The 14,563-nt window shown below is 38.2% G+C and overlaps 1 protein-coding gene across 1 annotated transcript in view; it reads right to left on the minus strand.

The window, feature by feature from the left end:
- The window catches only part of NLK (nemo like kinase), a 165,407-nt gene that overhangs the window by 19,905 nt on the left and 130,939 nt on the right, over positions 1 to 14,563 (minus strand). The window contains exons 4-7 of the mRNA XM_003996503.6: positions 10,810 to 10,916; positions 9,253 to 9,338; positions 4,932 to 5,141; positions 1,539 to 1,640 (exon numbers count right to left, since the gene is read on the minus strand). Coding sequence (XP_003996552.1) covers positions 1,539 to 1,640; positions 4,932 to 5,141; positions 9,253 to 9,338; positions 10,810 to 10,916 — 505 coding nt within the window. The remainder of the gene's footprint in view (positions 1 to 1,538; positions 1,641 to 4,931; positions 5,142 to 9,252; positions 9,339 to 10,809; positions 10,917 to 14,563) is intronic.

The raw sequence follows: 14,563 nt of genomic DNA on the forward strand, positions 1-14,563 counted from the left end.
GATTTTTAAAATTTCTAGTAGGAAAAGGACTCACTTGCCAGGAATGCTCAAAGGACAGCAGTTGCTTTTGGTGCAGTATGTTACATTTTCCAGCTGTTCTAGAAGGCAGGCAGGAAACTCCTTAGGAAGCCTTGCTCTCTCAGCTGCTGTTTAGCAGCTCTGACAAAGGATTAATTAGCTGGCAACCACTAGCAATAGTTAAAATTCCTCTAGAGTTGGAAGGGTGGCACCAGGGTATGTGATCTTAATCACATTTCATTACTGGCTGCTTTTAGTCAGGAAAGACCTAAAGAGGTCAGTAAAACAGGAAAATTATTCTGCTAGTTCCAAGGGCATGTTCACCATGAGGTATTGATAAATTTCTTTAACATTCCTGATGACGGCCAATAAATAGAACATAATAGATCTTTTGGGTTCCTTATATTAATACAGAACCTTTCTCTAGGTTAAGACTTACTGTGTGCTTTTCTAAGAGAATTAGGACCCGAAATTATTTCATAGTTTATAAACTAAATGCAGTAGAGGGATGTAACCGGCAGGGGGCTATTTAAAATCCCAGCATCTACATCTCTATTTTTCTAGTTCGGGCTGGTTTTAGAAGAGAACACGCTTTACTCATTGCCCTTTATGCCTGTGAGAATGGAAGCTGTGGATTCACACTGGAATTACAGAGAGAAACTGCCAGGGGAAGGCCAAGGCCTTGCTTAAATGTCTGTTTGGTAATCTGAGCGGAGAGTCGAAGTCAGTCTGCCATTTGGTCATTCAGATCAATCCGTCCTGATGATCCATCAGATCATCTAAATGCCCAATCTGAAAGAAACCAAGGCAGAGCCCAGGAAAATTAGCTGCTGAATCTTCTTGTTCAAGCCTCCTCTTTTCTGTTTAGTTTGCTGTTCCCGAGAAAAGTATTTTCCTTGCTCACTCTTCACATCGTTAAGCTGTTCTGTCCAAAGTGGATTAGGAAAAGTGCTTCTAAAAAATGCTGCTAAACCAACAGGTGGAGATAAAAGCCGTCTTCTCTTCCTCAACAGTGACTTGTCTGGTTATAAGTAATATTGATCAGTACAAATCTGGCAATCTCTCTCCATACTTCTTTTCTAAAAACATTTACATCTGATTCTGTGTTAGTGGAAAGAGTACAGTAGAAATAGCTTCATCCTCGTAGTTGGAGTAAGAGGTACTGAGTATTTTGGCTCAGTATTTAGAAAAGACATCTTGATGTACATGTACGAGGTATGGCACTGGAGTGAAAGCTCCACCCCAGTAATTTTCCCAGACACATCAAAAACCAGGAGACAAAAAGCCAGGGGTCATTTAGGTGCTACACAGTATTTATTTTCTCCTGAAGCATTGGGGATTATGGTATTTTACTTAGTTTGACAAATATTTAACATTTTCTTATTTATGACCATGACATAAAAAATAAATAAAACCCGTAAGTAATGTTCTTGTTTAAACAGTCTTAACTCATTATTCTGTCGGAAGAGAAATCCTGCCCAGATGGTTACCAAATACAGATCCCCACCCTATCATGTTACCTGTTTATGAGGACCCCTGAGTATGTGTGCCTTAGCGCCTTCACAAGCCGTCCTCATTGCTTCCAGTGATGGTGTGCCCAAAAGATCCGTGATCAAATCCAACTACAAGGAAATATGAAATACAGATGGCTATAGTAAGATCTCATGGAAACAACTTTCCATTACTCTTCAATCACTCAAGGCCAAGGACCTAATTTGGAGGGAAAAAAAACACAACACCACCTTAAGGCAAATTCCAAATTAACTGATAGGAGCCCCTATGTTCACTTTCTGGACTACTTTTAAAAGGCCAGAAAAATATTTTTATTAGGAATCCAGATGACAGAAATGAACTATGTTTCGGCAAGCATGGCATTCTAAGGCTATAGTAGTTTAGGAGTCTGCATCTACCTACCCTGGGTCTTGATATCATGGTATCTATGATCCTTGCAGAGGTGAACTGCTCTTTTGCTCCTGGCTAATGACTGTTCTTTTCAAACAGTTAAAGAATGGATTCTGATGCTTCCAAAGGATTCAGGCTCATCAAGGAGCTAATCCATAAATCAGGCAGCTGTGATTTAGGAACTACTCAGAACATTCACATCTGAAATGAAAGCTAAGTTATTGATGTGTGGGCCAGAACACCTCATTTACATTCTAGGTATGCTAGAAATCTCTTACACTGGCAGAAAACTGCGGTTCTTAGAAGACTATAATACTGAATAAGACCACATTTAGTTAGCAAAGCACAATAAAAAATGGTCTTCTCACAAGTCTTGGTAGGTCGGACACCACCTCCACAATTTTCTGTAGTGCTAAAACTCTTCCAACTTCATAACCTAATTAGCAATAATATGTCATTCGGATTCTTCCAGGATGGAAAATTCCTACCTACAGAATACTTCATTTTCTGGTACTGGGATTGCCAGATATAAAGCACCATTTTATTTCCTTTTTTTTTTTGTTTATTTGTTTTTGAGAGAGAGAGAGCCCAAGCAAAGGAGGGGCAGAGAGAGGGAGGGGGACAGAGGATCCAAAGTGGGCTCTGTGCTGACAGCAGTGAGCCCGATGCAGGGCTAGAACTCATGAACTGGAAGATCACGACCTGAGCCAAAGCTGGATGCTTAACTAACCGGCCACCTAGGTGCCCCTAAAGCACCATTTTTCTGCACTTATGAAAACAATGAGGTCTATATAAGGATCACTGTCCTCTAGGATAATGGGGATGATCAAGTAGCTTGTTTTCCATAAAAGATCTCTACACAAAGCCTTTTGGGAAAAGTGTGTTGGTGATACTTATGGACCTCTAACTACTAACCTAAAGGCAGAAGAAAATAACTGGCTCATGAAAACAAATGGAAACATTCAGAAAGTTGTCTACAATGGGTTAGATCCATGGATGAGAAATATTTTTATGTACTGTAGCACCTAGGGTTTTCATTTCTCAAAGATACAGAGAAAATGCTACAGAAAATGACTACTTCCATTTAGAAGTTAGCCTCTTTTCCTATTTTAGATCTTGACTTCTCATACTAAAATACACTGATGATAGATAGTGTTATCTGTTACTGGCTACATCATACTGGCAAATTCAAGATGCATGCATTTCTCTAGAAAATAAGGTATCTGAATCCCAGGCCAGTTCCTGCATACATTGTTTTACACACACACAACACACAACACACCACACACACACACACACACACACACACACACACACACACACACACAGAGTCTTTTCAGTAGCAACCCAAGATCCTGGTTCAATATACAGGATTTGAACACCTTAACTTTTATTTAAGCTTTTCTGTATGGCAGCTGCTTATGTGCAGACATGATGGTCTTACAGGTAAGTCCATTAAAATCTACTCTCTAAAAAAGTCGAATAGTGAAGTGGGTACTGTCAATAGTACCCAACATTAAAATTATATATGACAATTTTTTATCGCTAGGATCAATTTTTAAGATGGAAATTTGATAAAAATAGACTTGGAATGTTTAGCAGAAAAATAACTAAATGCTGATCATAGCATATACAGTTTCTAATGTATCAGTTAATTCTTTGTAGAAACAATTCCACTTTGGGTCAGGTGTATGAATTATTTACAAAGATACTCAGTAGTCAGGGTGATCTCTTACAATGTGATCAATCAAATCTCAATACTCCCTTGCTCAAAACCTTCATACCGCTTTCCATTACAATTTGGACAGAATAAAGTCCAAAGTCCTTATCAGGTCATCACAGTCAGGCGCTCTTTCTCCCTCCGACCTTGTCTCCTACAACCTCCTCCTCGATTGTGCCATCCCCCCAACATGCCACACTTGTTCCTGCCTCAGAGGCGTAATTATGTGGGTTGTCCCTTTTCCTGGAACACTCCCAATATCTCGCTCCCCCATTTCACTTGAGTACTCCTCAAACGTCATCCCTTCAGAGAGAGAATCCTTTAGCACTGCTCTGCTCCATTGTCATCCCCTGGTTCAATTTTTCTTCACAAAATGTATCATTATTTAGGTTTATGTTTATTTGTAGACTTTATTTTCTGTCTCATGTGCAAGTTTCACGAAGGCAGGAACTAACCTTGTCTTATTTACTGCTGCATACCTATCATCCTGGCATAGCACCACTCTCACAGTTGCTAACATTTGCTGAGAGCTCCCTGTGTGCCTGGCCGCGTTTCCAGCTTTATTTGATCTGCACAACAGTCCTCAGAACCTTCTAATTTGCCTGAGAATGACTAGACAGTAAGTGGCAGAGCTAGGACTAGAACCCATCGATTTGATTCTGCAGCCCGAGTCCATCACTGTTACATTATTCTAATGCAAACTTTATGTTTGCATTGTTAGGATTTATGGATAAAAAAATACTTAGGAATTATCGCAAGAAAATATGATAATGAATTAGCTCTTAGGGCAGATAAAGTATCATGAATGGGTTCTTAAAACTACCTTTTAATAAGCTTCTAATGTTCTCTGCCATATTTAAATATTGTAGCTCCAAAACAAAGGTTAGAAATGTTTCTAAATGTTCAGATTTAAGGAAATCAACACTTAAAATTTATATTCTAAGCATAAAGAGTAAGTACATTAAGCCACCAAATACATTTTCAAGTTGGACGCATTCAGTTAGAAAGAACAGAGACAATCTAACAACTGAAGATTACACCTCTGCAAACGGTTACATGCATCAGCGCAAGTAATAAAGCCAACACTCCCTCTAATAGGCCGGTAAGTTACAAAATGAATCTCTCTGTAATCTTCAACTTCATAACTTTTCTGAATTTTAAGTGAACCCGAATTTGCTAAAAGCAATGCAGACAGTACAACGAATAAGCCCAGGACATGTGTGCAAGGTGGTTTTTTCCTTTAAATCTGTAACAGAATTGAAAGCTACTACAGCCTAACGTAAAATCATACCTGCTGAATGGGACTTTGTGCCTGAAACAGTATTCTTCGTCCTAGTAGTTCTGCAAAGATACATCCGACAGACCAGATGTCAATAGCATTGCTGTAATGACGACTGCCCATCAGGATTTCCGGAGCCCGATAATACTGAGTAACAACTTCCTGAGTCATATGACGGGATTCATCTAATTCCTCCACTCTGGCCAATCCAAAATCACAAATCTAAATAGAAAAGATTATCAAAATATTGTTAAAGAGACACATGTATTTACAAATGGTAAAGTAAAACAAAATAGCCAAAAAGTTAAAATCATGATAGATCTCCAAACTCAGAAGTTTTCAATGATACAGGTAGGGTATATTTGTGTCAATGTATAATTTGATCTGATCGGTATAAGAGGGGGGAAAAAGGCTCAAACTTCCTTATTTCTATATAAAATGATGATCTTAAAAATATTCTTCTCACTTTTAATGTCTTTTCAATTGATAACTAAACCAAAAAGACAGCTCAACGCACATTTCTAGGTTTAATGTAGAAACCAAACTATGTATTTTCGAGGCTTCTTGAGGAAGCATTATAAGAAAAAAAAAAAAAGAGCCAATCTTGAAGACTTCCTGAACTATGTTCACTCTCATTACAGAATACACGTAATAAAATTTCTTTAAATCAAACTGAGTCCTAAACTTCACATGTATCTATTTTTAAAATACTAATTCACACTCAAATGTGTGAATATGTCAAAATGTGGCACACTGTAGGATACCAGTGCCACTAGGTTCATTCTTTTCTTCGTGCCGTAAATATTTAACTTAATGCCTCTCAAGTTTTGGACAGCATGCTGGAACCTGGCGACACAACAGTAGATGAGGAAGATTGGTTAATTTACATGCAGTCCGAAAAACGAATCTTTTCCTGTTACTTCTGTTTACTGAGAGGCTGCAGTTGCAAGATGAGCTGTTAGTGGACAACAGCAGTGCCACCGATGGCAACTTCTGCTTATTTTCAGGAATTAAGACTTTCTTGAAACTGGGCAAACAAAACAGAAAGGGGGAGCACTGAGGCTAAGACAAGAGAGTAACGGTCTTCCAAACTTTAGCATTCTCACTGATTAACTTCATTGAGTCAGTGTTAGAAGCGACAAAATAATACTGTTCTAAGTTGAGGTCCCAGCCTACGATTTTATTTGAAAAAAGGGTCTGACAGCTAAAAAAAAAAAAGTTGGAAAACCATAGCAAAAAAGGAAACAAAACAAAACAAAACAACAACCAAACTATAAGTTGCTTATCGGGGCGCCTGGGTGGCTCAGTTGGTTAAGCGTCTGACATCAGCTCAGGTCATGATAGCACGGTCCGTGAGTTCAAGCCCCGTGTTGGGCTCTGTGCTGACGGCTCAGAGCCTGGAGCCTGTTTCAGATTCTGTGTCTCCCTCTCTCTGACCCTCCCCCGTTCATGCTCTGTCTCTCTCTGTCTCAAAAATAAATAAAAACATTAAAAAAAATTAAGTTGCTTATCAAATCCTCCCAAAGGCTAGGGTTCAAATAACACATAATATTTAAAATGCCATGGTGTTTTAGGATATCTTTTAAAACAAAACAAAAACCAAAGAACTTTAATCCATTTTCCTATCTTTCTTGTATTTAGAGTAAAAAAAACCCAAAACCCAAAAACCAAAACAACAACAAAAAACAACCAACCACCCACCAGACAGAAAATATTTTGTTATAAAGCAAGTCCCTTGTTAAAAACATCAGTCTGGAGTCATTTTTGGCAATTTATCTGGAAGACAAGCTAAACCCAAAGTAAGAAGTTTATATGATCAGATAGCCAAAAAGATAATGAGATTTCCAACAAAATTATCCATTTTGTGCTTAATAGGAAATAAAATATATTCATAATATGAAAGGATATAATTTAAAAGAAATGTTTTATCATAATTATTTTTGATGAATTTGTACATCTGATAAGGCAGAATTAGTTTGTCCATAGCTTGACATTCCATTCTGGGTTTTATTTATTTATTTATTTATTTTTAAAAAAATGTTTATTTATTTTTGAGACAGAGAGAGACAGAGCATGAACGGGGGAGGGGCAGAGAGAGAGGGAGACACAGAACCGGAAGCAGGATCCAGGCTCTGAGCCATCAGCCCAGAGCCCGACGCGGGGCTCGAACTCGGACCGCGAGATCATGACCTGAGCTGAAGTCCGAAGCCTAACCGACTGAGCCACCCAGGCGCCCCTCTGGGTTTTATTTTTATTTTATTTTAGCGAGAGACAGAGAGAGAGTGAGAGAGAAAGAGAGAACGAACCTTAAGCAGTTTCCACGCTCAGTGCAGAGCCCAATGTGGGGCTCCATCCCACGACCCTGGGATCATGACCTGAATTGAAATCAAGAATCTGATGCTCAACTAACTGAGCCACCCCAGAAGCCCCCTAACCATTCTGGGTTTTTAAAGTAGGCAGCTTGGACAAGTCAAAGGAACAGGGCACAATTTCAATTTATCCTGATCTGTGTATTGGTTTATTCATAATTGACATTTTCCTCTAGTTACTCATTTATGTAGCCAGAAGTTACAATACCATTACTAATGATTTTAAAAAACAGACTTCAGGGGCGCCTGGGTGGTGTAGTTGGTTAAGCCCCCGATTCTTGATCCCGCTCTGGTCATGATCTTGTGGTTGGTGAATCTGAGCCCCGCATCAGACTCTGCACTGATGGTGTGGAGCCTGCTTGGGATTCTGTCTCTCCTTCTCTCTGCGTTTCCCTGGCTTGTGTGCTCTCGTGCTCTCTCTCTCAAAAATAAATAAACATTAAAAAACTGTTTTTAACGGATATCAAGCAGGTAATGGCATCAAGCATTCTACACAAAATGCTTTGTGAAATTCTCCAACCAGAAACCAAAACAAGAAAAAACTGGCATAAATTGTCATAAAACTGATTTGGTCTGAACAGAATAAAGAATCCTTAAGGTTTTTTTTGTTTTTGTTTTTGTTTGTTTGTTTTTAATTACAATGAGGGTTGTGGGAATAGGTTGCAGATCTCTTCAAAAAGGGGAAAGGTAGCAGGGGAATGAACTCAATGACCTATAGAAAGAATATTTACTTCAGTAGACACTGGGGACAATTAATTTCTCTGTGGAAAGAGACTGCACTACGACACTAGTTGTTTTCAGGGAAATTATGAAAAATAGTTAAAAAAAAAATCTTTCCAGAGTTAAATCAGAAACAGTTCTTGAAGGCTATAATGAAGGGAGAATTTTATCCTAAAGCAGTATATCATACCAGCTTTTAAAGAAAATTGGGCCACAGTTTAAAGAAAGCATTTAAAATACAAAATGATATTCATTTATACACTTGCTTTTAATATTTAGTTTAACTGCCATCAAGCTAAGTAACAATGACAGCTTGATTACTTATAAAGCAGGCAACATTTAAAAACCAGTTTTTTTCAAATATATCAGTTGAAACGTTAACAGTATTCACTGCAGACTGAAGCACCATGTAATACTGTAGCCACTCACAAACTAAACGGAATTTAAATTTGCTTACACAGGATGGCACAGCTCTAGGAAGGCCCTTATCTCTACCTTCTATGATGGGGAAGGTATGGTGGTTCTCTTCCGATCTAGGAGCTCCATGAATACATCTCTCTATTGGAGGCAGGGAGGCGCACATATGTGGATTTTGCAATTGGTGAGCCACTCACTCTAACAAAAAACGGGCAGGGGTGAGGGGGTGGGTGGATGGAGACACTGGGGGAAAGTAAAATGGAAACTGATGGCTTGAGATTTTGGAGCTACTAACTACAATTAATCCTGTAATCAATACCCCCTCAGAGGGGGTAGCAGGATTGGCTACTATATTGGCAAATACATTTAACCCTTTCCTGGCTTAGTACTTTCACTTGTGTTTCCACTTCCCTACTTTACTACCTCAGTCACGCAGGGTATAAAAATGCTACAGGTTTCTTAAAAGCCATACTTCGTTCTCATATAAACAGCTTACTGGTTTTCCAATATTCCTTTTGATGTGTACTTCTTTTAACAATGGAACAACTGAAAAAGAAATCACCTTCTCCATCTTCTTTCTGGTCACATTGTAATTCCAATTTCAGTGTTTCTAAAACATATGCAAGCTATCATGAAGAAACCATGAGTCAAGACTACAAATCAGTTACTGTGGCCATGACTAGTGACATTGCTAGGGAAACCTGGGTTCTTTCATTTTTGGCAAAGCGATGAAAACAAATTTAACTCTTTCACAAAAACACATTGCTCTTAATCCTGCCTTGACATTCTAAATTTTTCTCAGATACTCAAATAAACTGAAAAGCTACCTTTAGAACACAGTTGCTGTTCACAAGGAGATTCCCTGGCTTAATGTCTCGATGTAAAATGCCAGCTGAATGGAGATATTTCAAACCTGAAATAACAAACGGATTTAATTGCAGATATTTAATTCCTTTCACTCAACCAATGATTTGGGGGGAAAACCACAGAAACAGAGAGTACAGGATTTAAGACTGTTCTCTAAATGATGGCCTAATAAACATTATTAAAAGCTAGACTTAGCCCTACCTCAAAAAACCTGTAATTTTGCGACAGTAAAATAAAGTGTCATCAAAGGCTTGCACAATCTGCAGATCATGCCTATCATTCAAAAGATGATTTAGGTTTAAATATAGATAAGCTTTTCAGGCACTGGAATTAAAGCTGACCATACGAACGTCCTCAAATTGCTCCTAGGTGTGGGTTGGCCACTGGAGCTCTGCTGCTGGTACCGTCACCCTGGGATTCCCATTACCCACCGGGGAGCCTCTCCCAGGGCAGATTTTTACTGGGAAGACAAAAGTCAGCAACCTGCCCAGGTCTGTCAGTAGTATTCTCCACCACTGAGATTCGAGAGGGTAATAATTAATCACTTTACAATATTTCTGACACCTTAAAAGACCGAGGGTTGTAGCACTGCTAAAAAAAGGTCACAGCTTCAAGGCTGAGTCTTCTGAACAAAATACAGTAAATCATGTATTTTTTTCAAGTGTAAAAAAAGATCCAGTATCCAGTATCTTTATTCTGTCCCCCACCACAGAATGTCAACAAATCCACAGAAAGTGAACATCGTGGTTTTAACGCTGTGCTTTCATTCTGTTGTTAGATGCTTTTTCACCTCTATAAAGAATGTCTGAATTCTATAAATCCTAGTGAGGGAGGGGCAGGGGGAGGATATTTTACTAGGTAAGGAAGCTGTTTCAGCTTTAAACAATTCTCCATTTGTAACAGCAAAATTCCGAAGGACACACCTGATGGCCAGAAGAAGCTCCATCAATGTCGGCTCAAACTGCCTCTCCATCAGGTTGGTGCTCTCGAGTGAGCCAGCCTGGAGAATTATTTAGCTGGCTGTTTCTCAGTCTCCTTGATGCTCTGGCTTTAAGAGTCATTTTGCTTTTCTAGAATTGGACTCAGGTACACCAGCCAACACTTTGATCAGGCTTATGTACTGCTGGTTTGAAGAATAAATGTCTGGATGACACAAGTTACTTTTTAATTGAGTTATCTGATGCCAGTCACATATCCCTACTAAAGGCTGTTTAGTGGAAACTTTGTGACAGACCACGGGGTTTGACAAACCCTCTTGCTTATTTACTCCCTAGATTAACCTAGTCATGAATTAGGGCTTTCTCTTCCATCACTGAAAATAAGAACCATTTGGCCACCCTTGAAAAAGCCTCTTATTTAACATCAAGTATAGAGAATATTATATTTGACCTTGGTCAAAAGAAAAAAGTCTTTAGGGAAGAAGAAAGCCTTGGGAGGTCAGATTAAAGTTCAAATGAAAAGCAAAACATTTCACGTATACAGTGACACTACCTTTTTCTTCACAAAGAAAAGCTTACCTCGCAAAATCTGATAAAGAAAAACTTTGACATGATCTGAGCTGAGTGGTTGAGGAGAGACGATAATTTTATGTAGGTCACTCTGCATCAATTCTGTGACAACATATCTTGAAGTTTTAAGTTAAGGAGAGTTCAGAGAATTCAGTCCCAATCCCCTCAAAGTAGGCGCTAGGTCTAAAGAATAACTTCCACTCTTAAGGCTGGAGAAAGTTTAAGGAAAGAAAGCTTCTAGACAGTATGACAAAGGTGAGAATTCCAGCCCTCACAAGATAAAAAATTGCCAAAATTAAAGAATTTACCATTTAAAAGTTAGCAGACATAAACTAAGTGACTCCTCTATAATTAGCATTATAAAAGAAAAATAAGGGTAAATATTTTTTAAATTAAGTTTTAAATTCCAGTGTAGTTAACATACAGTGTTCTATTAGCTTCAGGTGTACAACACAGTGATTCACAGATTCTACACATTACTCAGTGCACATCAGGATAAATGTACTCTTAATCCCCTTCACCAATTTCACCCATCCTCCCCTGTAGGTGGGGACAGTTACCTCCTCCTCTGGTAACTGTCCTCTATAATTAAGACTCTTTTTGCCCCCTTTGTTCATTTGTTTTATTTCTTAAATTCACTATGAGTGATATCATATGGTATTTGTCTTTCTCTGACAGACTCATTTCACTTAGCATTATATTCGCTAGAGCCATCCATGGTTGTTGCAAATGGCAAGATTTCATTCCTTTTTATATTCGATTATATACATTGCATACCCATTTGTTACATTATATATATCACATCTTCTTTATCCATTGTATATCACATTATTTTCCATTGTATACCCATTTATATTCCTTTATATATATCACATCTTCTTTATCCATTCATCTATCGATGGACAACTTGAGTTGCTTCCATAATTTGGCTATTGTAAATAATGCTGCTATAAACATAGGGGTGCATGTACACTTTTGAATTAGTGTTTTTTTGTTTTTTTTTGTTTTTTTTTTTGGGGGGGGGGAAATACCCAGCAGTGCCAATCCTGGATTGTAGGGTAGTTCTATTTTTAACTTTTTGAGGAACCTCCATACTGTTTTCTACAGTGGCTGTACGAGTTTGCATTCCCACCAACAGTGCACCAGGGTTCCTTTCTCTCCACACCCTTGCCAACACTTGTGTTTTTGATTTTAGCCATTCTGACAGGTGTGAGGTGGCATCTCATTGTAGTTTTGATTTGCATTTCCCTGATGATGAGGGATACTGAGCATCTTTTCATGTGTCTGTTGGCCATCTGTATGTCTTCTTTGGAGAAATGTCTGTTTATGTCTTCTGCCCATTTTTAATTGGATTATTTATTTTTTGGGTGTGAAGTTACATAAGTTTTTTATATATATTGGATACTAACCCTTTATCAGATAGGTCATTGGCAAATATCTTCTCAATAAGGATAAATGTTTTAAATGACAGCCAGGCCAGGAAGAATGTGAAGATCAAAGAGTCTCGGTGTCTATTCAGACATGTTACTGGAGCATCCTGTGAATCCAAACAAGAGAGGGTTGGGGGTCTCACCCTAGGCCACCAAGGTACCAATGGAAAGGATGACAATCTACCCACCTACTGTGGCTTAAGTTACTTTATAAAGTATAATACTCCTAGAAATGTATAAAATGATTAGTTCAAATCCAAGCCTTCCTCCAATCTTAATAATTTGTTTTGTTATTTAACTTTTTTCTTTTTTTACATTTATGCCTCCCTTATTAAATTTTAAGCTTCCTATGCTTTTTACTCTTATACCTTCAGGGTTTTGTTCGATCAACACATGGTCGATGACCATAGGCTGGAGCATGGGGAGAAATGAAGATGTAGAATTCAACTCTTGTGAATATAACTTTTGCTGTATCTAGAATAGGACAGATTCAGGTCTTACTCCTACCCACAGTTAATGATTCATTACAAATCTGGGTGAATTTTATGATTTAAATTTAACCTTCCTTAAGACAAGGGGTGAGTACCTTTGACTTTGGGAGATTCCTACAGGCTTTAAATTCTTCCGATACCTCGTGAAAGTTAGTTTCATGTTCTGGGTTAAAACACTAAGGCTCCCCTACCCCTGTATAACTGAAAGCGGGAACAGGCAAAGAAAAAAGAAAAAAAAAAGAAAGAAAAGAAAAGAAAAAAAAAGCATAGCTGTTACTGGATTGCAGAGTTATTTTGCTTTCTTACATAGTTCTTCAGATCCTACCTTTCTTCTTCCAGAGCGAGATTATGAAATCTTTTTGAAGGACAACCCATTTGACACCCTGTAAAACACCTTTTGTGCCAGTACTGACTGTCCCACAGCTAGTCCTAGAAGATATAGTCCATCTTAAGGGGCATCTGTAGTCTTAGTGTGCTTAGCATGAGCTATAAATGAACTAAGAGGGTCCGGGGACTCGTGTTTTAGCATTTACATGCTCACTGTAAGGGTAAATGCTAGGCATAAAAAAATAAAGATGAGAAGGCGTCTGCCTTCAAAACTTACAATAAATTTTTTTAAAAGTGCTATTAGGCTTTGGTTTTTACTTTTATGAACTTTAAAGACTCTTGTAGTAAGTGGTCATTATCTGGGGAGAATGATTTAAAAACACTTCTAATTTAACGTTTTAGCAAAAACAAGTAGTAACAACTTGAGAGTAGGGAGGAGAACTAATTGATAATGCTTTGACACACAATCAAAACACCCTCCTTGAAACATTTAGGTCAAATGGCTTCTAGAACACCTGACTGTTGGCTTTTCTTCTCTCTCACTGGTTGTTCCTTTTCAATCCTCCTTTGTTTTCTTCTCCAATTACTTAATGTTGAAATGTCCCAGGGCTTGGTCCTCTTGTGTTTCCACACGCACTTTCTTGGGCAAGTGGATCCAATCCTAAGACTTTAAATAGCATACTTGCAGATCACTCCCAACGTTGTATTTCTAGTTAATCCTGTTTCCTGAAGTCCAACCCCGTTCATCAAACTGTCTACTCATCATCTCCTCTGGATGTCTAATTGACATCTCAAACTGTCCAAACATGTATTCTCCATCTTTCCCCCACCAAATCACTTTTTCTAGTTGTAGGCTTTCCCACAGAAAACTTATTTTTCCAGCAAGCTGCTCACACCACAAACCACAAACCTTGCAGTCATCCTAGATTTCTCTTACTCTCTCACTCCACCTCCAATCCATCAGAAAATCCTGTTGGTTCTTTCATAATTTAGCCACAGAATTAGACTACTTCTTATCATGTCCACCGTTACCTCCTATGGCCCAAGACCCCTAGATTTCTAACACACAGGAGACAGAATAAACTTTTGACTGTTACATTTTTATTTTGTCTATACATTGAGTTACTTTATTATCTAGAAAACATAATTTTTAGGGTTTTTATATTCTTAGGTTACTTTTATCTGAGGTTTTATTAATCAGATTCTTTCCAAAGAATTATATTCTACTCCATAATGAAGATTAGTTAGGAAATGAGATTTAGCATGCAGAATTTCCTAGGAACAGTTTTCAGTGACATGTTAGAATTGTTCTACAAAATGATACATATCAGTTAAATTATGGTATTATTACCAGGTTTAGATTTAGACTTTATTCTTAATAGCTTATACATTTTTACATTTATTTAATTTTGACAGAGAGAGAGAGAGAGAGAGAGAGAGAGAGAGAGAACATGCAAGCAGGGGAGGGGCAGAGAGAGAGAGACACAGAATCCAAAGCAGGCTCCAGGCTGTCAG

The sequence above is a fragment of the Felis catus genome, chromosome E1 (genome assembly GCF_018350175.1).
Source record: "Felis catus isolate Fca126 chromosome E1, F.catus_Fca126_mat1.0, whole genome shotgun sequence".
Taxonomy (NCBI): Eukaryota; Metazoa; Chordata; class Mammalia; order Carnivora; family Felidae; genus Felis; species Felis catus.